Raw genomic sequence first — 27,305 nt, forward strand, 5'->3', positions numbered from 1 at the left:
TTGTGACCTCAGCTCTAGGATTGGTTCTAGAAAATTGTGAATCTGACTACAATAAGTTTGGGTGGGATGCTCTGTCCAGCTTTCTGTTATCTGGTGATGAGAAACAGGGGTCAGGGAATTCTCATCTGACTTTGTCTAATTTCAGTTTTCATCAGGCCCTGGGTCTCAGCAGCTAGGCTTTCTCAGTGATCCTGCGTCCTTTCAATGGCAGCAAAAGTCTGCTTTCTGACTTTTGCAGATCATTCCTGGAAGAGAGTTTGCTGGCCCTCCTGCAATGGCAGAAAACCTCACTTGATATCAATATAGGATCCTAGACTCAGGATTTTTGTCTGCGCCTCTCTCTCAGGAGTAGAGGTTTTTGTAGTTTTGTGTGGGGGCTGTGTGTGTGTGTGTGTGTGTGTGTGTGTGTGTGTGTGTGTGTTAAACTCATGCCCTATCTGTAACAGGTCGGCAGTTCTGCTATAGGTTGTTGCTACTTCTCCCGTCAGTGAATATGTATATATCTCCCCAATATATCTTATGAGTCTAGGTTTATGATAGGCTTCCTATCATAAACGGAGGAAGTAAAATATGTATTTTAAAGCTTGAAAGTGCCTACCATAAAACTGGAAGAGAAACTAGCCCACTTAAAGCAATAGTTAATAATATATGATAGTAACATCCATAAGATGTTATGGAAAAAACCTGAACAAACTTTTTGACCAACCCAATAGACTTAAAACTGCAGTAGGAATCCAGAGGAGAGGATTGTTGATGAAGAGTAATGTGGTCAGGAAAAGTTCCGTTAAAATGAACCTCAGAGCTTGGATTGGATTGAAGGGGAAGAGAGGATGGAGGTAATTCCAGTAGAAAAAACCATTTAAGTTATGAAAATAATTATTTAAAGGAAGGTACGCTAAATTTGAAGGAACCTCAAATAAGGCAATCTGGAAAGTGTCTATTTAAACACATTTCTTTTTTTCTTAAATGGTTTGGTTTGTTTTTGTCCCCACTGAAGACTCTCCATCTTAATAGATAGTAAGGTTACCAGGTTCACCTCAATAGGATGCAACAATATTGTGAGTGGTAGGTGTTAACTTCCTGTCTCACATACGTGTTCCTTGTTTGCCAGCCTTGTACTGTGCCTGATGGACTTCTCTATTTTGTTCTTTGAAATGAAGTACATAAGGGAATCAGTTTTCTGTGGGTGGGTGTTATTGGCATATTCCTGTATCCCTACTGGGAAATTACAACCAGCAATGATTCTTTAGTGTTGTTTTATTGCTTCTGGATAACTTGGATGTCCTGGTCCAACACCTTTAATCAGAAACAATCTGGTAATGAAGTTGGCTACTCGCTGAACTTCATGCAGTAAGGGAAGTCTGGAGTTGACTGATGTCTAGTTTTGGCAGTAGTAGATTTGAAAAAGGTACCAGTGGTTCTAAAGTTCTAGGTTCATGAGCACGTCTAGATCCCTATGAACTAAATACATTAAAGACCTCCAATTATTGATAAATTGGAAAGAATTTGAAAAACAATCCAAATGTGAGGGGGGAGGTAAATCAGTTTTTAAAAATTCTAATTTCTTATTATTGTTGAAAAAAAGGTTGTCATTATCCGCCATGGCAGGAAATAACAAAAATTTTCATTATAGGGACCCATTGACAAGAACAGAGAGTAGCCTTATGCCTTGTGATGGGGATTTAGTACCAAAGGGGTGTGTGTGTTGGGGGGAGAGACAGCAAGAGATACAGAGACAGAGAGACAAAAAGGCAGAGAAAGTCAGGGTGAGAGACAGGAGAGAAGGGAAGAGAAGGAGAGAGGGGAAGAGATGGGTAAGGTGAGGAAACTGAAGCTAAAATCAGACTCTCTACTCCACTTGACTACAGTGAAAATACTTAATTATGTCCTGAGTGATAATTCAGTTTGCCAACCAGAGTATCTGTCTCCCTATTCTCATCCTCAGGACCACAGTCACAACATGCTCATCACTGCAGGGACCATGGCCCATGAAATGGGCCATAACTTCGGAATGTTTCATGACACCTATGCTTGCAAGTGCCCTTCTACAGTATGTGTGATGGACAGAGCACTAAGGTGAGCCTTTCTGGGAAGATGCTATTTATCTGTGTTTTGGATTCACGCTGGGCTGTCATCTTCAATGACATGTTCAAACTTTCAAATTATTAAATAGCAGTATCAGGACAAAATCATGGATGTGTATCTATACCAAACTACCTTGTACCTCATCTATGTGTAATGTTTTTCATTAACTGAGACATAGTTTAAACATACTGTCTCTTTGCTGTTGGGGTGATGTGTCACTTTATCCTCATCTTAGCTACACAAGATCTGGGTTCATAAAATCATTAGCATTTATCACATTTTCAGTGAATTCAGATTGGGTGGTGGTAATGGAGAAGTTTTAGAAGAAAAATGTAATTAAAGAAGAATGGGGCTTCCCTGGTGGCACAGTGGTTGAGAGTCCGCCTGCCGATGCAGGGGACACGGGTTCGTGACCCGGTCTGGGAAGATCCCACATGCCGCGGAGCAGCTGGGCCCGTGAGCCGTGGCTGCTGAGCCTGCACGTCTGGAGCCTGTGCTCTGCAACGGGAGAGACCACAACAGTGAGAGCAGTGAGAGGCCCATGTACTGCAAAAAAAAAAAAAAGAATGAAATTAGAACACTTCCTAACACCTTACACAAAAGTAAACTCAAAATGGATTAAAGACCTAAAGGTAAGGCTGGATACTATAAAACTCTTAGAGGAAAACATAGGCAGAACACTCTTTGACATAAACCACAGCAAGATCTTTTTCAATCCACCTCCTAGTGTAATGAAAATAATAACAAAAATAAACAAATGGGACCTAATTAAACTTAAAAGGTTTTGCACAGCAAAGGAAACCATAAACAAAACAAAAAGACAACCCTCAGAATGGGAGAAAATATTTGCAAACAAAGCAACCAACAAGGGATTAATCTCCAAAAATATACAAACAGCTCATGCAGCTCAATATCAAAAAAACAAACCAATCAAAAAATGAGAAGATCTAAATAGACATTTTTCCAAAGAAGACATACAGATGACTAAAAAGCACATGAAAAGATGCTCAACATCATTAATTATTAGAGAAATGTAAATCAAAACTACAATGAGGTATCAACTCACATGGGTCAGAATGGTCATCATCAAAAAATCTACAAACAATAAATGCTGGAGAGGGTGTGGAAAAAAGGGAACCCACCTATACTGTTGGTGGGAATGTAAATTGGTGCAGCCACAATGGAGAACAGTATGGAGGTTCCTTAAAAAACTAAAAATAGAGTTACCATATAATCCCACTCCTGGGCATATATCCAGAGAAAACCATAATTCGAAAAGGTACATGCAACCCCAATGTTTATTGCAGCATTATTTACAATAGCCAGGACATGGAAGCAACCTAAATGTCCATCAACAGAGGAATGGATAAAGAAGATGTGGTACATATATACGAAGGAATATTACTCAGCCATAAGAAAGAATGAAATAATGCCATTTGCAGCAACATGGATGGACCTAGAGATTGTCATACAGAGTGAACTGTCAGACAAAGACAAATATATGATACCACTTATATGTGGAATCTAAAAAAAGGGTACAAATGAACTTAGCTACAAAACAGAAATAGATACAGATGTAGAAAACAAACTAATGGTTACCAGGGTGTAAAGGGGGGGGCAGATAAATTGGGAGACTGGGATTGACATATACACACTACTAGATATAAAATAGATAATAAGGACCTACTGTATCGCACAAGGAAGTCTATTAAATACTCTTTAATGGCCTATATGGGAAAATAATCTAAAAAAGAGTGGATTTATGTATAACTGATTCACTTTGCTGTATATGCGAAACTAATACAACATTGTAAGCAAATATACTCTAATAAATTTTTTTTTTAAAAAAAGAAGAATGTTCTCATAGGAAGATGACGAGAGTCTTTGAAAAGAGATTACACATTCCTGCCACACCTTAGGCAAAACTGCCCTGGAATTTTATTTTTAAGAACCCCACATCCCTTTTATGTGTTCATTTCCTCTTTTTGTATTTCCCTCTCCCAGCTCATTCAACCTAGGGTTAGTCTCCCATGCCCTTCCACAAAATAGCATATGGCTGCATGCCAGTTACATATCTTATGCTATCTCTCACATATATTACTGTAGTTTAAAATTTTTAAATTTTAAGTATAGTTGATTTACAATGTTGTGTTAATTTCTTCTGTATAGCAAAGTGACTCAGATAGGTAGGCATATATATTCTTTTTCATATTCTTTTCCATTATGGTTTGTCACAGGGTATTGAATATAGTTCCCTGTACTATACAGTAGGACCTTGTTTTTTATCCATCTTATGTATAATAGTTTGCCTCTTCTAATCCCAAACTCCCATTCCTTCCCTCCCCCACAACCCCCTTGGCTACTGCTTTTTTTTTTTTTTTTTGCGGTACGCGGGCCTCTCACTGTTGTGGCCTCTCCCGTTGAGGAGTACAGGCTCCGGACGCTCAGGCTCAGTGGCCATGGCTCACGGGCCCAGCCGCTCCGCGGCATGTGGGATCTTCCTGGACCGGGGCACAAACCCATGTCCTTTGCATCGGCAGCCGGACTCTCAGCCAATGCGCCACCAGGGAAGCCCGGCTACTGCCTTTTTAACCTCATTGTTATTTGTGGAATGAAGAGAGGCTGTCAATAGAAATCCCTCTGAAGGAAAATGAATTCTTAAACATGTAAATAAATATAATTTTAGTGCCTTTAAGACTTCAAAACCAAAACGACCGAAGGCTGAATGAGATTATCTGGATAAATTAGAAGGATTTTTAGTTTATTAAACAGCAGCCTGGATGTTCTATTTTAAGATGTGACCATACTTGCCTTGTTCATTAAGCTGGAGGTGTTTATACCTGCCCGGGTGGGCTACTTCAGGAACAAAAATAAGAGCTCATGATTTAGCAGTTGGTGAGTGTCTTCCCTTTGATCTTTTGGGTCACGTTTTGAGTGTATCACACCCAACGCCTGATATTTCCCCCTATCTGCTCAGCGTGACTGTATTCCATTTTCTTTTTCCTTACCTTTACAGCTTCTATATACCTACGGACTTCAGTTCCTGCAGCCGTGTCAGCTATGAAAAATTCTTGGAAGATAAATTATCCAATTGCCTCTTTAACGTTCCGCTGCCTACAGATATCATATCCACCCCAATCTGTGGGAACCAGTTGTTAGAAATGGGAGAAGACTGTGACTGTGGGACCCGCGAGGTACCACCAAGTTCTTTCTAAAATGATCTACTTTGTTTTTCAATTGCTGAGAGATAAACTATCAACGTGCGGTTCACTAAAAACATCACACTTCTTGTAATTTTGTAAATGTTTGTTTGTAGACATTTGTTAGGCCAACTTTGGGACTCAGGACTTTTTACCATTCGAAGTGCCTGGCTTGGTCCCATCCTCTTGACAGGGCAGCCAGGATTCTGAATGGGACCTTTGCCCCCATCTTATTAATACCTAATGCGAGCACCAGGCCAAGCTCTCGGGGGGTTGGCCTTTCAGTACTTCAAAATAGGATTACACATTTATCCCCTCTGTGAGACAAAGGAATCTTTCCCAGATGATGTTTGTTTGAATAAGGGCAAGAGTTTTTTGGGGTTGTTTTTGCGGTACGCGGGCCTCTCACTGTTGTGGCCTCTCCCGTTGCGGAGCACAGGCTCCGGACACGCAGGCTCAGCGGCCATGGCTCACGGGCCCAGCCGCTCTGCGGCATGTGGGATCTTCCCGGACCCGGGCACGAACCCACGTCCCCTGCATCAGCAGGCGGACTCTCAACCACTGCGCCATCAGGGAAGCCCAGGGCAAGAGTTTTAACCCTAAAAATTGGTAACTGTAAATAGCTCACTCTGAGGTTCCCAAAGTAGGAGTTTCCCCAAAGCCTTGTACAGATGCCTAATTTCTCAGAAGCAAGGTGGGGAGAACAAGACAAAGTATACTGCTTTATAGAGAGCTGAATTAAATGTCAAACTTGAATAAAGAACTATATTTTTAGATTTTCAGTACATGCTCTAGAGATTAAGTTTACTGCTGGATAGATACAAAATTGATGAGCTGAACTAATTATGTTCTGTAACAATTTAGAGGAATTTGATTTTCAAAAAACTGTCCCTTTCTTTTGTTTTCTCTCCTATTTCACCAAAAACAGACCATGTTCAGTATTACTATGGGAGATTGGGGGAACTAGAAAAGATATTCAAATAAAAAAATTATGTAAGTAGAATTCAGATAAACTCAGTATTTCTAAAGTTAAACTTTTTTTTTTTGTTTTTTAGTTTTCCCCCAAATCATTTTCAAACTGTATCAAAGAAAGGTCTGTGTGATGAATAAATTGTATTATGAATTGTGCTAAAATGAGACCAAAAGGTAATCTTACATTTGCATTTGTTTCTGGTATTTCTTAGGAATGTACCAACGTTTGCTGTGATGCAAAAACATGTAAAATCAAAGCAAATTTTCAATGTGTGGTAGGGGAATGCTGTGAAAAATGCCAGGTAAGATTATTATTTTACTCTATCTTAATAATTATGATTACTCTTTGTTTTTTCTGTATTAAAATCTTAGGGATTATGTTCAATGAAATAGGCAAAGTAATATTTTTCTGTCTATAAAATAATGTTACCTACCATCTATCAAGTCCTCACTGAGTACTTTGCAAAGATGGGCTCTTTAATCCTCCAACAGCCCTTTGAAGTATATATTATTATTTAATTTTGTTTTCGAGCAGAGTCTCAGAACAGATAATGTACAAAATAATACAGCCACTAAATGGCAAAATCCAAGTACGATCAGTTCCAAAACCAATGCTTTGTTATTCCCACCTGCTATTTCTTCCGATGCCGTGTGACCCTCTTGGACCAAATCTAGTAATTGCTTGCATATCCCTTTTGTTGGCAAAAAATTAATCAGCCGATCTAAGAAAGAAATGGAAAATTTTATTCTAGCCAAATTGAGGATTGTAACCAGGGAAGAGCATCTCAGAAAGCCCTGAAAACTGTTGAGCCAGTTAGAAGTCAAAGCACAGTTGTGTAAGTTTTTTGAGACAGAGGGCTGTACGTTAAATGGCATATTATTGATAGTTTACACAATCCATATCTAAGCATCACTATGGCCCCTTACAAGATCAAGAAGGAACATTATCTTTTAAGGAGTTATCTTGTTGGTGCTGGGAGTATGTTGGTCTTTATGGTTGAGCAGGTATTTCTGCTGATGGGGGAGGTCTGGTCAATGCCTAATGCAGACACACAGTGCACGGTATGGGGAGAGAGGAGGTCAGAGGGAGAGACAATTTCTTATGTTGAAATTTTCCTTGTCTTGCCATAAAATATGAATTTTATTCCACACTTTAATATGGTGTAGTGGAAAAGCTTTTAATTTTAATAATATAGGGGCTCCTCTATCGTCAACCTTTGAAGTCACTTCCGGGTGAAATTCTTAGAAAAAGACATAAGATGAGGATGCCGTGTCATTTTCTCTGTGGGGCTTTTTTGACTTTCTCTTCCAGTTAGAGTTCAGCATGTTACATTCTACTGTTGCAGAGAATTCTCTATTATGATTATTTGTTTATGTGTCTTCTTAGTTAGACTGATTCTTAATGTCTGGAGTCTGATTCATGTTCACCTAACACAGAATTGCATTCATTTTAAAAGCCCAATAACCATCTGTAAAAGGAATGTGCAGATGGCATGCCAGGTTATAGGCAGTGTTTCAGATAGGTTTTTTTTGTTTGTTTCTTTCTTTTTTTTAATGTTGGAGGGAGAGGAAAGAAATAAAGGAGGCCAAAATGAAGAAAATTTGAGAACTTAAGTAGTATTCAACAAGTATTTATTAAGTCTTGTTATAATATTTATTAATCTCTTGTTAGAGATTATGAGTGATAAAGAAAACTAGTATTTGACTTCAAAAAACTTGCTATTTCTTTAGGGTGCTATTTCTTTAGGGTGATGACATACATAACTAAAACAGACGAAAGTATGATACATGATTAAATGCTCAGATAGATATTATAATGACAGATGGCCATTATATGGGTAATAGTTTCCACATATATTTTCACTTAATGTTCATAATGACCTTAGAAAGTTAATATTGGATCGGGAAACGGATCTTCAGAGAGATTAAATCCATTTGCTAAGGGTACACATCTAGCCACTGGCAGAGCCAAGATTCAAACCTGTATCTTTCAAATCCAAATTCAGGGCTCTTTTCCTACCACATGTAGAAAAGAGGAACAGTGATTTGCATTGAAGAGGTCAGAGGAGATTTTAGATGAATAGAAAGAAAAAATTCCAAGTGAGCAGGCAGGGAGAAGGAAGAAAGAAAAGAAGATATAAGCATGGTTTGTGTGACATCTGGTAAGAAAGCTAGTCTGACTGGAGTGGGGGGGGCTTGAATTCGGAGGGTCTCATACGCTCTGATGAAAATTTGGATTCTTTTAAAAATATTTATTTATTTATTTGGCTGTGCCGGATCTTAGTTTTGGCACATTCTGTCACCAGCGTAAAGATATGGAAAGTCTTTTGATGATATGAGAGCATGCCTTCTCACTTCAACTAGAGAAGGGTATGCTTCCAATATCCACACAGGCCTCTTAGATTTGTATGAATGGCAGAATTTCTTTTCCTAAGGTTTCTCTGAGCTCATAAGAGCAAGACTCGCAGTAATAGATTGCAATGGAATTAACACATGAAATGAATATTTGGTTGTTTCCTCCTTCTGATAAATCATTCCATAGAAAGACGTGAGTTGAAAAGAAATATCTGCGCATACAATAAAAGGAATTAAGGATTAGGAAACTCTATGCCTGGGAAAGTCTCAGAGACGCTGATCTGGGCTTATAAATGTATCTTGCTTACTATGGAAGATTTACTTCACCAATAAATCTCTGAAGCTGCAGATTTAAATCTCCTTGAAAAGCTTGTCAAAGATGCATTCAACAAAGGGAGAAATAACTTCCTTCTTTCCATCTAAGATATTGCTCAGTTTTCTTCTGTGTTTTTTCATTGTTATTTCTATAACGTTTGCTCTACAAATTCAGAAATATTGATTGCTTAAAGACTCAGGGCTTGGCCAAAGTCAACAGAAGAGAGATTATAGGAGATGTCTTCAGCTTATACAATGAAAACGTAAACTAAAACAGAACGATGCCTCTAACTACGTTGCCAAAAAAAGGCCACAGGGAAAATGTTATTTGAATCAATTTGAGATATTAGGGTTAAGTCAGGTGGAAAAAAAAAGCCTTCTCTCCAATTTTATTTCCCTATAGTTTAAAAAGGCTGGTGAGGTGTGCAGACCAGCAAAAGATGAGTGTGACCTGCCCGAAACGTGTGATGGCAAATCTGGTCTCTGCCCGGATGATCGATTCCAGGTCAATGGCTTCCCTTGCCAAAATGGGAAGGGCTACTGCTTGATGGGGATGTGCCCCACCCTGGAGGAGCAGTGCACCAAGCTATGGGGACCAGGTAGGAGGACAAACCCCAGTGATGCTGGCACTACCTTTGTACATACAAAGGAAAATCGTATCACTCCAAGTGACAGTGTTTAATCATGGCCAAAGTAGCATTCTGTCCCTTTCTTCCATCTTAGAGACTGTGCCACTGCTCAAAATCCTGGAGAATTTTGCTAGATGTAGCAAATAAAAATAAGGACAGTCCAATTAAATTTGAATTTCAGATTAACAATTTTTTTTTAGGTGTCAGTATGTCTCATGCAATATTTGGGTGAGACTTAGGCTGAAAAAAAGTCTTTACCTGGAATTTAAATTTAACTGGATGTCCTGTACTTTATCTGGCAGCTCTAACCAAAATCCTTCCCAGTTAAGCAGACCCTTGCAATTGTGTGTGTGTGTGTGTGTGTGTGTGTGTGTGTGTGTGTGTGTGTGTGTATAGGGGTGGAATGCAAAGGAGCAGTGAGGAAAATCGAAAGTTTTTAAAATGTTTATTTTGTCCATAATACCAGAATTTTAAAGGTCATATTCTCTGATTACACCATAAAAAAGAAATTAAAAATAAAAGCATAACTTAAGAATCTTCAAAAACTTTAAACCCAAATTTAAATTATGCCAAATAACTTGATTAGAAGAGCAATTTTTAAAATATCAATTCGTTGGACTTCCTGGATATGATGTATATTGTGTAGATATATTTAATTTTCATACCATTTTCTGCTACATTTCCAGATTCTTACTTAAATGGCTGAAGGACAATTTTTAACAGGGAAAATACATATTCCTAAAAATATGTGAGGAAGGTTATCATATGCTGGAAACTTTCCATAATTCCTGAAAATATACATAAGACGAGATGAAGGAAAGCAACAAAAGCAACAAAAATCACTGATTGACAATATACCCAGAAAAAGAGACACCTGGGAAATAAATGGACAGGAACCTAGAAAAACCCCTGAATGAAGCCTCTGTATCAGGCCAGGGTGAGCTGAGACACAATTTGAGGAGAAAGCTTGATACCATTGGTGCATCAGGAAGTGCTCTGATGGTCTGGAATTTGGTTCTGGCTCTCCTCCAGTTTATAGGTAATGCAGATGGACGTGCTAAGTTACAGCTGCAAGCAAAGATGGCTTTGCTGGTTAAAGACCTTGTACTTCCTTGGCTAACTTCAGTATATGGCAGAAACCTGGGGAAAGGAAATCTTCAGCACAGAGATGAAGCTCTGAACATCTCCTTTGTTACTTGGCTATAAATCACTGCGATAAAAACTATTACTTTCTTCTTTTTGCCTGACCCTTCAATATCGCCTCCCTTACAAATCTGTAAATTTTCTATTACCTAGACACTGTTTTGTTCATAGTTGTTATTCCCAGTGTATCCTAGCACAGTGCCTGACTTTAGTAAATGTTCCAAGTGATCTATTGAATTAATGTTGAATATATTTATCCAATATTGGAATAGAGAAGAACTTTTAAATCATATATTTAAAGGTGGCCTTTATAAAAGACCAGAAAAATAGATTTGCCTAAATAAAATTTCAAATTTTACAATTCACAAGGATCACACATTTGTTTTAAATTAGTCTTCAAAGTTTGAAAAGTCTTATAACACATATAAGGGGGAAAAATCACTGTCTTTAACCTCCTTTAAATCATTTGGAATTCCAAATATTGAAAATGTGACCAAGGAAGAAACAGGCAATTCATCATAAAGAAGTACACGTGTTTAATAAACATTAAAATCATTTTAACTCACTAGCAAGAAGTATGAAACACTATTAATGCATCAGCACATGCAATATGGTAAGAAATATAAATGAAGACAAGTTAATCTTCTACACTTGTTAAGTTGCAGAGCTTTGTTACAGTTAATGCTTAGTGTTGGTGAGGATGTGACAAAACACTTAGTTTAATATGCTCTGGTAAGAGTATGAATTAGTACAGTCTTTTCACAGAGAATTTGGAAAAATGTGTGTGCAACCTAAAAAGAAAATGTGCTCCTTTCCTTAGCAGTGGTACCCAGGTATATTTATTTACAAAGGATTTTCAGCCAGCATTTTCTTTCTGAACCATGTACTACAGACCAGGCACTCTTCTCAGTGGCTCACATATACTAACTCATTTAATTCTCATAATAACGCTGTGGGGGAGGTACTATTATAGAATCCTCATATTTACACAGAGCAAACCAAGAGGTTAAGGCACTTGCCAAAGATCACACAGCTCTTACTTAACGCCTGAGCTCTTAACCACTGTGTTCTGTTGCCCCAGTTGATGGGGATCTGAGGAAGATTACCTGAGAAATTAAGCATGCGATGCTCATCTCTGTGCCTGGCAGAGTAGAAGTTTGCCTAAGCACAGCATGTACCTGTCACAGCTGCACCCTCCAGCAGGATAACATTCCAGTATCTGCCTGTGGGCTGCTACTACGATAACTACGGCTCTTCCAGCTAAGTCTTCAATCATCCAGATGTTTCCAAATATTTAGATAGCCATTATTCAAAAATAGGCTATCTAAAAGATTGTTTTAACTCCAGCCATCTCTCTTGATATCAAATTAGTGCAACCTATATTTCCAAGAAGGGTCAAGGGGATGATGCTAAAATCGTATTCCTCATGCTGGTTTTCTGTTTCATGAATCCTTTATGGCACTGAACTATTTATCTCTTTTCTTTTCAACTGTGTGCCTACTGACTGTGCCTGGTCCCAGGAACCCAGGTTGCAGATAAGTCATGTTTTAGCAGGAATGAAGGTGGGTCAAGTTACGGGTACTGTCGAAAAGTGGATGACACACGCATTCCCTGTAAAGCAAAGTAAGTGGCCTTGTTATTTGAACCTTCCTGCTCATTTTGACACATTCTGATTTATCCCATTTAAAGAGAAAGTGAATTTGGACATCATTCATTTGATAAACATTCATTGAGTGACTATTATATGCTATATTTTAGGCTAGGCACTGAGTTAAAAAGACAAATAGGGAATGATCCACTTTTTCCTATCTCTCATAATGGATGCTTCAAAGGACACCAAGTACAGCTGTTGTTAAATAGAATGAATGTTTGAGACCGAGCATGCAATAGTTAAATGGGCCTGGCTGGAAATTTGCACACTGACTCTCCAGTATACTTTAGGTGCTTTTCCATCTAGTGTCTTTCATTTTGATTCTAGTGTATAAATATGTACCTACTCAGAGAAATAAGCAATATGATGATGGTACAGTTTTATTTAAACTTGCCATGGCATTCTATAAAGAAAAAATACAGTAAGGGAAAGATTGACAATTTACCTAAAGAATTTGTTGTCCTTTTTGTATTGATAGTCTGAAAAAAATGATAGAACACCATAAGCAATGAACTTGAGATTTTTCTACATATTTTCCTTTGATTCTGCAATTTTAAGATGACTTTTAAAATTCAAATGATAATAGATTAAACTTTATACCTGCTCCAAATTTTACACATACAAACTAATGTGTAACCAGCGATTAAATGAAAAAAATCAGCATTTCTCAAAGATTTTCTATTAAAATAACATTGATTTTTCTCAATGATAGATATTACCAAACAAACTATATTTTGGACAGAAGGTCATCTCTTGGGGAGTCTAAGCCTCAAAGATAATCATACCCTGTGGTTCTTCTTTACAGGAAATCAGGGAAAATTATGTAAAAGGCAATATGTGTGGGAGAGTGGGGTGGGAGTGTGGCAATATTTAGTCTGAGAGGTTGTGACAGGGAAAAGAGACTAGGGTAACTCCATCTTTCCTCTGTAGAGTGTATACACCCTTGTCCTGTATAACTTTGTGTGAACACTGGATAATTTCTGCAACCAGAGGCACAAGCATTTCATTTCTTCCCACAGGCTGACCTCCTGGTCACTTCTTGATAGTCTTTGGCTGTAGTGGGAAGTAAGCCTGAAAGTCCCTGTGTCCTAGAGCCTTCCTCATAAAGCTCTACCTAAATGATTCAAGAAAAACACCCTCTCAAGTCTGGAGAGAATGCGTGCCTTTCTCCACTCCTCAATGGTATTATCTAAAAGCCTCAGAGACATCAGAAGAATCTGATTCTACCACTCTCCGAAGAGTTTTTCACAGCATTCCTCTAAATTCTGCATAAAGCAATTGATTCCAATTTTGTTGGCGATGACTTTCTTCCCCTTGCTAGTGAAGGCAAGGCTTTAGTGAGCGCTGAGCAGTTTCATCTGAATTTGCAGGGGTTCTTCCAGTAACACACAATGCCTTGGAGTTTCAACCAAGGCTCAGCCTTATACCGATACAACTACAGTCGAGAGAATTATTCTGCTGCCCTTCATGGCAATAAATAACCTTAGCTGAAACAAGACAGAAACTGATTCCCTAGGTGCCCTCCATGATGTTAGACATCCATCCTCCTTATAGCTTCTTGCTCCATCATACGTATGACCTCCTTTCCCAAATGTTTCTCTCAGTCTGTGATGGCTTCTCCAACTCCAACCGTCATATTCCAGTAAGCAAAAAGGAGAAAATATTGAGAAAAGGACATATACCCTCACGTAAGGCCACCCTCAAGAATCTGCAGTTAAGATTCTGCTTCCTTCCCATTGGCTAGAATTTAGGCAACTGGCCAAAATTTGGGAATATGAGAGACATGGGATTTTTCTTTTGAGCAACATTGTGCCTTGCTAATATTCAGTGGTTCTATTACTGAAGAATAAGGGGGAAATTGGTATAAAGGAGAACTAGAAGTCTCTGCCCTAGGGGGAAATACCATTAGTTAAATATCGATAGGGAGCTGATGTACATTTGTATAAAACTGCATTTTGGATCCTGCTATTTCAAAGGCAACAAATTTCGGCTTTTCTTCAGTGATGCCCTGTGTGGGAAGTTGTTCTGTAATGGTGGGTCAGATTATCTGCTCCGGAAAGGACATATAATAACGTTCCTGACATGTAAAACATTTGAACCTGAAGACAGCAGTCAAGAAATCAGCATAGTAGCCAATGGAACCAAGTGTGGAGAGAATAAGGTACATTGATTAATGGTGGCTTTTACTCAAAATGTTCTGGTGGTTTGTTCATTTTGTTTGCTTGCTTCTCAAGGCCTCCTTGTGTTTCATGGAGCACAGTTTTTCAAAGTAACGTTTATGCCATTCATGTATACATGACTGCATTCTTGCCTTCAGTGTTATTTAATAAGTACCTATTATGTGCTTAGCACTAGGTTGTTAAATTTAGGTAAATTTTATTTCCCCCAAATTGGTATGGTCTCAATAAATGATAGCCATTCTGATGATAATAATGAAAAAAATCGTAACAATACTATTTATTTTTACATAAATGATAATTATCTTAATATTGGAGATGATGTGATATTAACATGTTTTCCATAGTATTTTTGTTTAGGATGCGTACCTTGTACCATGTGCAATGCTTAGCTCAGTGCTCTCAGTCTTCAGAGTTGGACTAAAGAGGTGCATTAAAGATGACCCATGAGATATGACGTGAAGTAAGGAAATCTTCTTTAAAGAGGACTTCCTAAATATTTTATTATAAAAATGATCTAGATTCCATATTCCTATTTTCAAAAGGATTCGGTGATTTCCCTAATGAAAAGGCAAGTTTGATAACAATAATAGTAACTAAAAATACAAGGCTAAATACCAAAGAGTCAACAGTTTGCAGAACTGAAACCACTGGACATTCATGTCTACTTTGTGTTTTTCATATCACTTTCAGGTTTGCATTAATGCAGAATGTGTGGATGTCGAAAGAACTTACAGATCGGCCAATTGCTCCTCTAAATGCAAAGGGCATGCTGTAAGTCTTGACAATGTTTCCCCAAGCTTGCTGAATCCTGTGTCATTTCGGGTCAGACAGTTTGGATGATGTTAAAATAATGTTTCAGCGTTGAATGATTAAAATTATTATCTAACTCCTCACTAGTTTTATTCAATGAAAAATTCCTTCAAAGAACCTGGTACTGAAATTACTATTACTGATTCATACATTATGTAGACAGTTGAAAGGCTACAGAGCAGAGGTTATTCTTTTTTTGGAGTGGACTTAATTATGGATGAATCCACCCTCGGGTTGGGGATTAGTCCAGTGAGAAAACTAACAGGATCGTTGCTCCTCTAGGTGTGTGACCACGAGCTCCAATGTCAGTGCAAAGAAGGATGGGCCCCTCCTGGTTGCGGTGGTTCTTCCATGGTCTTCAGTAAGTAATATTGCACATTGACTATGAGAAAATTACTCTCCTCTTCCAAGCTTTTATTTCCTGTTATGTAAGATTTCATTGTCTTTTTTCCACTCCTCTTGGAGTTCCTATTCTGTAGATATTGAATCCACAATATTAATCCCCAGAGTTTCTACAGCAACTTTTTAATCATATTTTCCACATTCTTATGTTATTGTGCTACATACAAAAAGATTTCTTGAAATTTTATATTTGTCATTTTAATTTTCCAAATTTTCTTGCTTTATGATTGTTCCATTTTCATAGCAGCCTTGACTGAATGTATACTAGATATAATATCCTCATAAAACTCTAAGAATATGACATAATTTTTGTAGGTTCACTTTGTTCTCTAGATTATCTCTATTTCTTTTGAGTCCAGTTGTTTTGTTTTTTCACCCTGTCTCTTGTATTTCCCTGGGCTGTTTTTCTTCAGTATGTACGATCCTTCTTTCAATGTGGGATTAGGTTGACTTGCTCTTTATAACTAATAATAATAATAATAAAATCTTTTCTTATTTTTTGGTCATTCGGATTTTGTTTTTTGCAAAGCATCTGTTCAAGCCATTTTGTTTATTCTTCTATTGGGTGTCTCCCCTGACCCCTTAATAACTTGTGTAAGTTTTAATATATTCTTGATATAAGCTATTTTTTCAGTTATACATGCTGCAAATAACTCCCTTCATTCTGTGTTTTCTCACTCTCTTCGTGATGTCATGTGATTAAAGAAGCTTTTTAAAATTATTATTATTTTTAAAATCTATTTTTGGCTGCGTTGGGTCTTTGTTGCTGCGTGGGCTTTCTCTAATTGCGGCGAGCAGGGGCTACTCTTCGTTGCTGTGCGTGGGCTTCTCATTGCGGTGGCTTCTCTTGTTGCGGAGCATGGGCTCTAGGCGCGCAGGCTTCAGTAGTTGTGGCTCACGGGCTCTGGAGCACAGGCTCAGTAGTTGTGGTACACAGGCTTAGTTGCTCCGTGGCATGTGGGATCTTCCCGGACCAGGGCTTCAACCCGTGTCCCCTGCATTGGCAGGAGGATTCTTAACCACTGCACCACCAGGGAAGCCCTAAAGAAGCTTTTAATTGTAATGTAGTCAATTTGTTAATCATTTCCTTGATGATTAGTTTTTTTTCTTTTTGTGTCCTTTTTAAGGACAATTTTCCTATCCTGAAGTTATGAATGTATACCCATATATTCTAAAAAGGATTTTTGTATTGCCTTTTCAAATTTAAGTCTATAACGTATCTGGAATTATTTTGTGTGTGATGCACACAAAGTGTGCAATTTCATAATAACAAAAGTGTTAATTCACTGGGAAGACATACAATTCTAAACTTTACTGTAGATAACAGCATGGTCTCAAAATATATAGGTATTGATAGAACCAGAAGTAATAGCCAAATTCACAGTTACAGTGGGGGGTTTTAACACTCTTGACTCAGTAATTGGTACAACAAACAAACAAGGTATCAGTAAGGGTTAATATATTACACACAGTTAACAAACATGGCATTAAAAACATATGGAAAACACCGCACATAAGTGCAGAACACATATTTTTGTGTTCATAGACAGAACACTTACAATATGGGCTTATGCTGGGTCATAGAGCAAGTGTCAACAAAGTGTTCAATTTCGTTTTTATCTCAGATAGATGCCCAGTTGTCACACCGTTATTCATATCATAAATGACTTTCTAATAAAGCACGTGTGTCCATGCACGTGTGTTGTTCTGGGATATCTGTTCTTTGCTGGTGGCCCTGTTTGGCTATCCTTATGCCAGTATAACACTCTTTTATTATTGTATCTTTAAAATAATTTTGTTATCTTATAGGAGGTCCTTTAACATTGTTCTTCAAGAATGTCTTGGCTGTTAGCTTTTGTATTTCCACATATATTTTATAATCAGATTCTCAAGTTACACACACAATTCCTGTTGGGATTTTAATTTAGTGTAAACTACAGCTATAGATTTACTTGCAGAAAATGAGCATATATAAAATATTGAATTCCAAACCTATTGACATGAAATATCTATCCATTTACTTAGTCTTCTTTAATTTTGCCCAATAATAGTCAATGGTTTCCACCACAGAAATTTTACATATATTTTGTTTGATTTGTTTTATAAGAAATTAATTTTTATTGTATTTTTAAATGGTATTTTTTGAAAAAATATTTTTCAACTATTACTAGAATATAGAAGGTCAACTAATTTTTGTATATTTATTTTTATATCAAGCACGTCTGCTAACCTCTCTTAATAATTTTAGTAATTTATTTGTAGATTCCATTAGATTTTCTACATATTCAATCATTGTTTCAGAAAACTGACAGTTTTGCTTCTTCTCTAATCTTCACCATTTTAATTTCTCATACTTGTTTTCCTTCACTGAGTAGTAGTCTTGTGCAATGCTGAATAGAACTAGAGATAGCAAGCCTCTTTGTTTCTTTCCCAATCTTAGGAAAGACTTTCAGTATTTTGCCCTGTTATCTGAAGGTATTCTGTACATATTGGATCCTCTTCATTAGATCAAGAAAATTCACTTCTATTTCTAGTTTGCTAAGAATTTTACCAAATACTTTTTATTTATTGGTTAAGATTTTTACCTCTTTACTCTGTTGGTATTGCAAAATAAATTGATTGATATGTGAACATTTATCTAACTGTGCATACTTTGGATAAACCCAACATGGAAATAGCTCTCACGGATACTGATGGATGATGTTTGCTGTTATTTCATGTTCATGAGTGATGCCTGTACTTGCTAAATTTGAGTATCATGGTTATGCTAGACATATTAAATGAAGTGGAGCATTTTCGTTCATTTAAATTCTCTGGAAGAGTTTGTATAAGAATGGAAGACTCTTTCCTTAAATATCTGGTAGAACTTGTCAGTAAGCCATGTAGGCCTAGAATTCTGGACAATATTTTAGTTAAAGATTCAGTGTCTTTAGTAGCTATAAGACCCTTCAGGTATTTAATTTCTTCTTATGCAAGTTTTACTATGTTATATTTTTCTTAGACATTTACCTACTTCACCTAAATGACATTTACCTACTTCACCTAAATGTCAATGTTTTGGTTTAAGATTGCTCATAATACTCACTTATCTTTTCAATATCAATAGTATCTGTAGTATTGTTTTTTCTCTTTTTTTATATTATCCTAACAAAGTTTTAAAACTTATTATTCTTTATGATTTGCTTTTTTAACATTTTTTTTTTTGCTATTTCAATTTCTACTTTATACAATTCCATTTCCTTAAGTTTATTTCATCTTTAAAAGAAAAATCTTGAAAGGAATCTTTGGCTCATTAATTTTCAGTTTGTAGACCATATCGTAATTGGTATTTTCATTATCATTTGTTTCAAATTATTTTCTATTTGCTTTCTTCTTTGGCCCTTGAACTGTTCAGACATATATTTCTTAACATACATGCATATGGAGATTTTCTAGCTTCTGTTAAATTAATACTTAGCATAATTCCATAGGGATCAGAAAACCTACTGTGTTGAGAATATGCTGAAATTTGTTGACACTTGCTCTATGACCCAGCATAAGCCCATATTGTAAGTGTTCTGTCTATGAACACAAAAATGTGTGTTCTGCACTTATGTGCGGTGTTTTCCATATGTTTTTAACGCCATGTTTGTTAACTGTGTGTAATATATTAACCCTTACTGATATCTTGTTTGTTTGTTGTACCAATTACTGAGTCAAGAGTGTTAAAATCCCCACTGTAACTGAATTTGGCTATTACTTCTGGTTCTATCAGTACCTATATATTTTGAGACCATGCTCTTCCCAGTGAATTAACACTTGTTATTATGAAATGCTTTTGTGTATCCCTAGTCTTCTTGCCTTTTAAAGTCCACAGTTCCTGGAGAAAAAGATAGCTGTACCATATTTCTCTTGGCCTCTTTTGCTTTGGTATAACTTTTTCTTCATACTTTTACTTTCATCCTTTCTGAATCCTCATGTTTTATATCTGTCTCTCATTTTAAAAAATAGATATATTTTAAAATTTTAGTCTCAATCGTTTTTTAAAAACTTAGTCCATTCAAATTAAATGTAATTAATTACTGATATATTTGGGTGTAATCTACAATCTTATTATATGCTTTTTATTTGTCCTGCCTGGTTCCTGTTCCTTTTTCTCTCCTTTCTTGTTTTCTTATGGACTTACTGAGGATTTTAATCACTTCATTTTTATTTTTATTAATTTGGAGATTATACATTTATTTTATATTCTTTTCGTGGCCAGCATAAAAATTTCCATTTTATTATTTTTAATAGAGACTTTACTTTTTAGAGCAGTCTTAGGTTCACAGTAAAACTGAGCAGAAAGTACAGAGATTTCCCCTATATCCCTGCCCCACACATGCACAATCTCCCACCGCTAACATCCCCCAACCAGAGTGGAACATTTGTTACAATTAATGAACCTACAGTGACATGTGATTATCATCCAAAGTCCACAGTTTACATTAAGGTTCATTCTTGGTTTATTTACTTTTCGTTCCTTTCCGCATTTCGGAGCTTCCTTTTACGATCGTTTTCCTTCCTGTGTTTCTGAGTTCCTGCTTTCTCACTCCAAAGTAATTTTCTCTCACTCCAAAATATTTTCCCCCTATTTCTTCAGCACTTCTGTGCTTTTAGGAAGATTTTTTTAAAATTCATTAGTTGTTTTTAGTGAGAGAGCTAGTCCAAATTTCCTAGACCACCATTTCCAGAAACAGAAAGGGCTGTATTTTTTGTTCAATCACTGACATCTTCAACTGTAAACCTGCTTCCTTTTATAATACTCTCCATCTGCCTGATGCCCCGGGTTTACCTCTAGACCACATCCTTTCAAACTATGGATGTCTGTGAAGTACTGCCAAGTTCCTCTTTATTTCCTCTGGACCGTGTCACTCTTTTGAAAATAGCTACGATTCTGTTGTTAGTGCAAGTACACTTTTAAAATTCTGAACGCATCTATACTGTTTCTAACACAGATGCCTCAGAACTTTATTTCCTTTGACTTTTTGGGTAGGAATTTTTATGGAGGGTAGAGAGTATTAGGTATTTGAACTGTTATTATCTTACCTAGAATTCTACTTCTGAGGTCTCTCTCTGCACGCATGTGTGCTCACACTTGTGAACTTTTCTTGCATTTATGCAAAACTCATTCTTATTATTCATTTACTGATCTCCGCCATCTCTGTAATAAGAGAGCAGTAGCTGTTTGCATTGCTCTTCAAACTTGTACCTCCTGGTCTTTGTGCTTTCAGATTATTATAAGAGAAATGAATACATGAGATAGCAAAAGATTGAAGTTGCATTCATTCATTAGATTAGTAGGTAAAAAACACCCTATAAATCAAAAAACTTTGTTAGAACCATTCCCCAGTTCACAAGGTCACATAATTTTTTTGTCCATAATAATTCCACTATAGAGCAAACGTCAGCAGGACACTCACTTATGTCCTATCTTATCAGTTATCCATCAATTCTCTTTTTCACGTCTCAGCTTCTTGCTACTAAGGGGAATATGATTTCAAGTCTTCAGATTCTTTTCACTGGTTTTATTCCAAGGCTGAATTTTAACAAACAATGTTTCCCTCCTCTTCCGCATCCTCCTTACTTCATATTCTTTCAGCCCTTTGTTTTCAATTTATTACAAACACCATCCCTTCTAAGAATTCCCTGTAGTATGATGCTTTACCTATCTATCTCATTTAAAATGTTTTCCCTAGACATCCTCTTAATTTCTTCTATCTATCTATCTAAATAATATTATAATCATTATCAAAATATATTTTCATTTTACTGGCTATGAGAGATGTTCCAGGGACTGCATGTCCTTTGGGGAAAAGGTAGGCGGAGTTTGTGATAAAGAAATAAGGGGGCTTCCCTGGTGGCGCAGTGGTTGAGAGTCCGCCTGCCGATGCAGGGGACACGGGTTCGTGCCCCGGTCCGGGAAGATCCCACATGCTGTGGAGCGGCTGGGCCCGTGAGCCATGGCCGCTGAGCCTGCGTGTCCAGAGCCTGTGCTCCGCAGCGGGAGAGGCCACAGCAGTGAGAGGCTCGCATGCCGCAAAAAAAATAAAATAAAGAAATAAGGACCAGTGTGATGTATACTTGTGAACTTCCCATATTCTCACGAGGCCCTCGTTCTCCTGGCTGCAGATTTCTCCATTGTGGTTGGGATGCTGTTCCCTGTGGCCGTCATATTTGTGGTGGTTGCTATAGTAACCCGATACCAAAGCACCAGAGGAAAGCAGAAGGAAGTCCAGAGGTAGGCATTATCTTGCCTTGGGGACGTTTTTGGCCTCTAATTCACTTTAAATGTAAGGACCCAAATTATCCAATTTAATTTTAGTTTACTTCAAATACTCAGAAATAAGATACAGATACATTTTTCTTGGACCAGAGGCTATTCTTTTTATTGGGAAATTCTTCACAGTAAGATCTCCTTTTTCTCTTCTATTAATCACTGTTTATAATTAATAATAACTCTCATTATTAAAGATGTTTATGCTCATTATCCAAATACAGTATCTAAAATGTATCGATCATAGCTTTCTGACAAGCACTCTGCTTAGCCCTTTTACATATATTATGTCATTTAATCTTCATAAGGAAATAATAGTTACTATTATTTCCATTTTATAGATGAAAAGGTGTTATAGATTGATCCTCACAACAATCCTGCAAGGTCAGGCACTTCACTTGTTTACTGATGTGGAAACAGAAGCTCAGGGAGATAAACTAACATGTTCAAAGTCTTACAAAGTAAGTAATGGAGTCTAGGTTTGCACATAGATCAGTCAGTCTTTCAAAGATAATCTTGACACTACAGTCTCTTTCTAGCATTTTTTAAAAATTGATTTATTCACCCAGAATGGGCTTTTAATAAATACTGAATGAATAAAACAAATCTTTAATTAAATGGCATAATTTAGATAAAAGTTGGATTCAGCATCTTCATTATTAGGTTTCAGGGATTGGTAGAGAATGGAAAAGAAAATTAGTGGTAATGATTATTAATTACAAGACAAGGAAACCTGCAGTATGCCCTAGGGAGCAGATGAAAACCCAGTCAATTACCAAGTATGAAACAATGGGCAGAGGATACTAGCAGACATCTCTTGAATCTCCCTCTCACAGGGAAGGAATTTCTAAGTCAGTTTATATGATATGTTTTCACATACAGGCTACTGTCTACCACTGACACCGGGCCACACAAGCAGAAGAGGAAACCACAGACGGCAAAGGCTGTTCAACCCCAAGAGGTGAACCATAGTCTGTACTGTGTTTGCCCTGGGTCCCAGTTTGTGATTCTCTCAGTCTTGTCCTGACCAGCTAGCTGTCATCTCTATTCAGCAGTGTTTTACAAATCTATCTCACTAGTTAGTATGTAGCAAGGACTGTGGGCTCTGAACTACACATTCAGAAAGTTCACCTTTGCCTTTTGTTCAATGCAAAAGAGTCTCTCTACAATTCAGGGGCTGCTTTGCTGGGGTTCACAAAATGCAAAGAGAATAAAGAGAAAGGGGAGGGCAGATGCCAGCTCTCTTTCTGTGGGATTCTAGGTTGATTCCTTATTCCTTTTGCAATATCCCAATAATGACAATATGTATACTTGTATGACAACACCTGTAATATGTATAATCCTTAATGCCCTAGTTGTGTCCTGCAAGTTTAAAAATTTAAGTGGCAATTGCCTAATGACAATGACATTGGTAATAATGTTTTTGATGGAAACTTACCCATCTCTGATAGCTCTGTACACAGCAGAATGCAGCAGCTGGGCCACTGTGATTTTTCCATCCAATCTCTTAGTGTCATCTTAGTTCTGAGCTCACATCAGGAAGGGGTGCTTATTTGGAAGCTGAAATTAGGACACCGATCATTTTTTAAAATTTATTGAATGAAGCATTCTTTAAATTCTATAGTGCTTTACAATTTTCAAAGTTTTCACACACATGATTTCATATAAACCCATTTAAAAATTTTATTGTTTTCTTTTTAGATGAAGCTTGACACACCTGAGCTCCTGGCAGAGAAGGATGCGCCTCCAGCTTCTGTCGTGAGTTGGTAACGTCTCTTAAAAATCCCTTCCAATCTCACCTCAGGGGAATACTAGTGAAAGACATAACCCGCAATGCCCAATTATTTCTTCAGGAGAACGTTCAGATCTGTGTGAATATTCATAGAAAATATGGATTCTTCTGCAAAGCGTTTTGAAAAGACGAAATACGAGCTTGCCTTTCCATTATGCTACTAAATTTAACCCTTCAACCTGAGTTACTGGGTCTGAAAAGCTAATTCATTAAAGAAGAGAACCGATCTGCTTCACAGAATGCCGTCTTCATCCTATGTCTGTTGGCATTGAGCTTGTTTCTGAACTGCATGTGCGCACCTTAGTGAAAGCAATTAAATGTACAGGTTTAGAAGATGCCTAGTTCTCCGTTTCTGAAAGTGATTTAAGCCTTTCCGTTAAGCACACCTGTTTTCGAGGCCCCATTTAAAAATTTTTTTTTTTAACCTTCTTACTAGCTCATTACGAAGCCAGATTTTTCTCCACCGCTGATTCCTACATCTGTGTCATTCTCTTTCCTTGTAAGTAACAGATGGTCACTGACGGTGTTTTAAATGTCTCTTGTGCCCCATGTGAAGGGTGTCTTCAGATCTCTGGGTTCCCTTTCAGGATATGCTAAGCTAACCTGAGATATCATAGCCCATGGGGGGAATATCTGAGAAAGAAGGCCTGCTCACTATCTACAAATTAGAATGGGTATTAATTTTTTACTGTTAAAAATAGTTCTACTGTTACATAATTGTTAAGAAATGATAAATGGTTCTGCTGTAGAAGTTGAACTGTCTCCTTCACAGGTTAGTTTCTAGACGCTCATTTTGGAGGATACAAAATTGTATTATAAATTAGACTGTACTTGTTTATTCTAGACAGAATAAGGTCTATATTATTCACAGTTTTCTAGAGGAGGAAGGGTATGAAAAACGGAGCACATGGAGGCAAACCCAGAATAAAAGCCAAGCACTCATGAAGTAACAGGTAGTCATTCGCTCAAGTGGGTCCTGAACATATTCCCCTCATACTTGGTACTTTGTTGTGAGTACATGAGAATTAAAACTTAAGGTCATTTTCTTCAATAATTTTTACATTTTTGGTGGGAAAACAAGTCATATGCATATGGAGCACTTAACTCCTCATATATTACGTGTGCCAAAGCAGGCAATACTACTGAGAGAAGTATGGTGAGGGGACAATGAATGGGGTAGGAATGGGGAAGTAAGAGGAAGGTCCATTGACTTAAGTGGTTGGAATTTGTACTGGACCCTGAGGGTTGGGTAGAATTTAAAATAAGTGACAAGGAGGTAGGAAGGATTTAAATAAGGGAATAAGTATAGCAAAGATGGGAACTGCACAGCATTTCTAACGCCCTCCCATTATTTTTGTCCCTAATATAGCATAAAGACACAAAAGGACTTTCCTCTGCTGTTTTCAAGGATAAGCCAATGCCTACACTTAAGGTAAGAGATCTATAACCAAACTATTCTAATCTTGTAGCCCTTCTAGAATCAAGGACAGAAGTGCTAACCATGTCTTCCTAGAAGATGCTCACTAAGGACCGTGTCTATATGAGTATATTTTGGGTTCTAGTATATGTCTTCCTTCTGAGCTTGGACAAAAACCAAGAGAAAGACGTAAGGAAGGGTCTTTGCTAGACAGTGATGATGACCCCAATATTCTTTGTTTTCTCAGAAAAATTACCCAGGGATAGTGAGATGGAGGAAATTCTCCACAGAAAAATTACTCAGCATGGCATAATTCTTCTCCTGATGCCCCACCCTCTACAACTGATAAGTGGCCAGGTGGATAGTTGAATTCCAGTTGTGATGTTTTTCTCTCCTTTCTCTACCCTCTTATGTTTCCACTCCTTCACTGTGAAGTATCAAGCTACAGAATAGGAAGAGTGACTACAGAGAAATCATTTTAATTTCTTAATAGTTCCAAGTTATGTAATATCTAAATTTTTAGGAAAAGTTCATTATTTAAGAGTTCTGTCTTTTTTTAGGGCTCCAATCCGAAAGTCTGAAGTAACAGCTAAGCAAGGATTGGTGGGTAAATGATCAGCTTAGAAGACTGGACCAACTGGATGGAAGAGAAATGTACTAATATTGCTCTTGACACTCAAGGACCTTACTATTTCTTGATTATACTTTGAAGACATAAAACTTACTTTCAAGATAGACATACTCTTGATAATCTTTGTATGAATTAAAATTTTCTGTTCTCTGTACTCACGGGAAAGAGGATGGCTCTAAAGAAAGAGTTATAAAGCAGAAATCTCTAATTAGGTGAATTTCCTAACCTTTCCCACCCCCCACCCCAGCTTTTTTACTGTGATGTTGACTAATATTTGTTAAAGGGTTTTGAGCACCTTGATTTTCTCATTCAGTAGGAATTAATTCACCCTCTAATGAAAACAAAAAACAAGAAATCACAGGAAACTGGAAAGGATGGGAGAAAATTGTATACTCCTCATTGGATGACTAGCAATAGCTTAACTGTTTTAACCCTGAAATGGTCAAATTAGAACCCTCAGTTACAAAGAAAATTATACAAACATTCTCTGGTTTATATCATGTCTTTTTCCTACCCTACATTATCATCTTCTGGAATTCTTATTAGCTGTGTCATTGGAAGTTCACTACAACTGATTAAGACTTTATTAATTAATTTTTTTTCATAGAAATTTGTATAATTCAGTTACTGGTAGGCTTAAAGTGAACATTACTTTCTAAGTAGTTTTAGTAGAAACTTAGTAGTACTTTCTAACTAAGTTTTAGTTAAATAAATTAATAACGTAAACCAGAAGTTGTAAACTGCTGACCAGCAGGATGTGTCTGGACTGCAGATTTATTTTATTTGGCCTCAATGATTTTGGCCAAAAAGTACTTTTTAATGTTTTGAATGTATTGCCAATATTTAAAACTTGGGAGATCCTGCATAAACATCCAGATCCAGCATTTTAAAAGTAATCAAATGGTTTGTCAACACTGGAATCACGTTGCCCACAGCAACCATCAACTTAGCTGACTGGTGATGGAACAAACAAACATTGTAGGTTGCCTTACCAAAAACTCCTTTCTTGCTTTTTAGAAGCCAAATTTTGTTCAGTTTTCCATATGCATTTCCATTTTCACGCATGCATGAAGAGATCATCTCTGTAATAACCTATATGGGAAAAGACTCTGAAAAAGAACAGATAAATGAATATGTATAACTAAATCACTTTGCTGTACACCTGAAACTAACACAACATTGTAAATCAACTATACTCCAATATAAAATAAAAAATTAAACAAAAAAGATAATCCTAACGCCATCTCCTGGATACATTTCTATCATCACTCTAAGTCAATCATAATAACCTCATTTCCTTTACCAGTGGTTGATTGATTTAGAGGTAAGTGTATTAACCCACCCTACCCCCATCCCCCCCCCCCCCCCCCCCCCCCCGCTTTTTTGCCAATGGGCAAGACAGGAGATATGCTGGGGAATTTCTAGGAA

At 37.2% G+C, this 27,305-nt stretch overlaps 1 protein-coding gene across 1 annotated transcript in view; it reads left to right on the plus strand.

Annotated features, from left to right (window-relative positions):
- The window catches only part of ADAM28 (ADAM metallopeptidase domain 28), a 66,712-nt gene extending 40,597 nt beyond the window's left edge, over positions 1-26,115 (plus strand). Inside the window, exons 11-24 of the mRNA XM_032635432.1 lie at positions 1,946-2,076; positions 5,102-5,279; positions 6,470-6,559; positions 9,331-9,526; positions 12,220-12,322; positions 14,352-14,511; positions 15,221-15,301; positions 15,623-15,701; positions 21,893-22,001; positions 22,920-22,998; positions 23,739-23,795; positions 24,266-24,328; positions 25,199-25,261; positions 25,807-26,115. Coding sequence (XP_032491323.1) covers positions 1,946-2,076; positions 5,102-5,279; positions 6,470-6,559; positions 9,331-9,526; positions 12,220-12,322; positions 14,352-14,511; positions 15,221-15,301; positions 15,623-15,701; positions 21,893-22,001; positions 22,920-22,998; positions 23,739-23,795; positions 24,266-24,328; positions 25,199-25,261; positions 25,807-25,827 — 1,410 coding nt within the window. The 3' untranslated portion in view covers positions 25,828-26,115. The remainder of the gene's footprint in view (positions 1-1,945; positions 2,077-5,101; positions 5,280-6,469; positions 6,560-9,330; positions 9,527-12,219; positions 12,323-14,351; positions 14,512-15,220; positions 15,302-15,622; positions 15,702-21,892; positions 22,002-22,919; positions 22,999-23,738; positions 23,796-24,265; positions 24,329-25,198; positions 25,262-25,806) is intronic.
- The last annotated feature ends 1,190 nt before the right edge of the window (positions 26,116-27,305 follow it).

Source organism: Phocoena sinus, chromosome 6, assembly GCF_008692025.1.
Source record: "Phocoena sinus isolate mPhoSin1 chromosome 6, mPhoSin1.pri, whole genome shotgun sequence".
Classification (NCBI taxonomy): Eukaryota; Metazoa; Chordata; class Mammalia; order Artiodactyla; family Phocoenidae; genus Phocoena; species Phocoena sinus.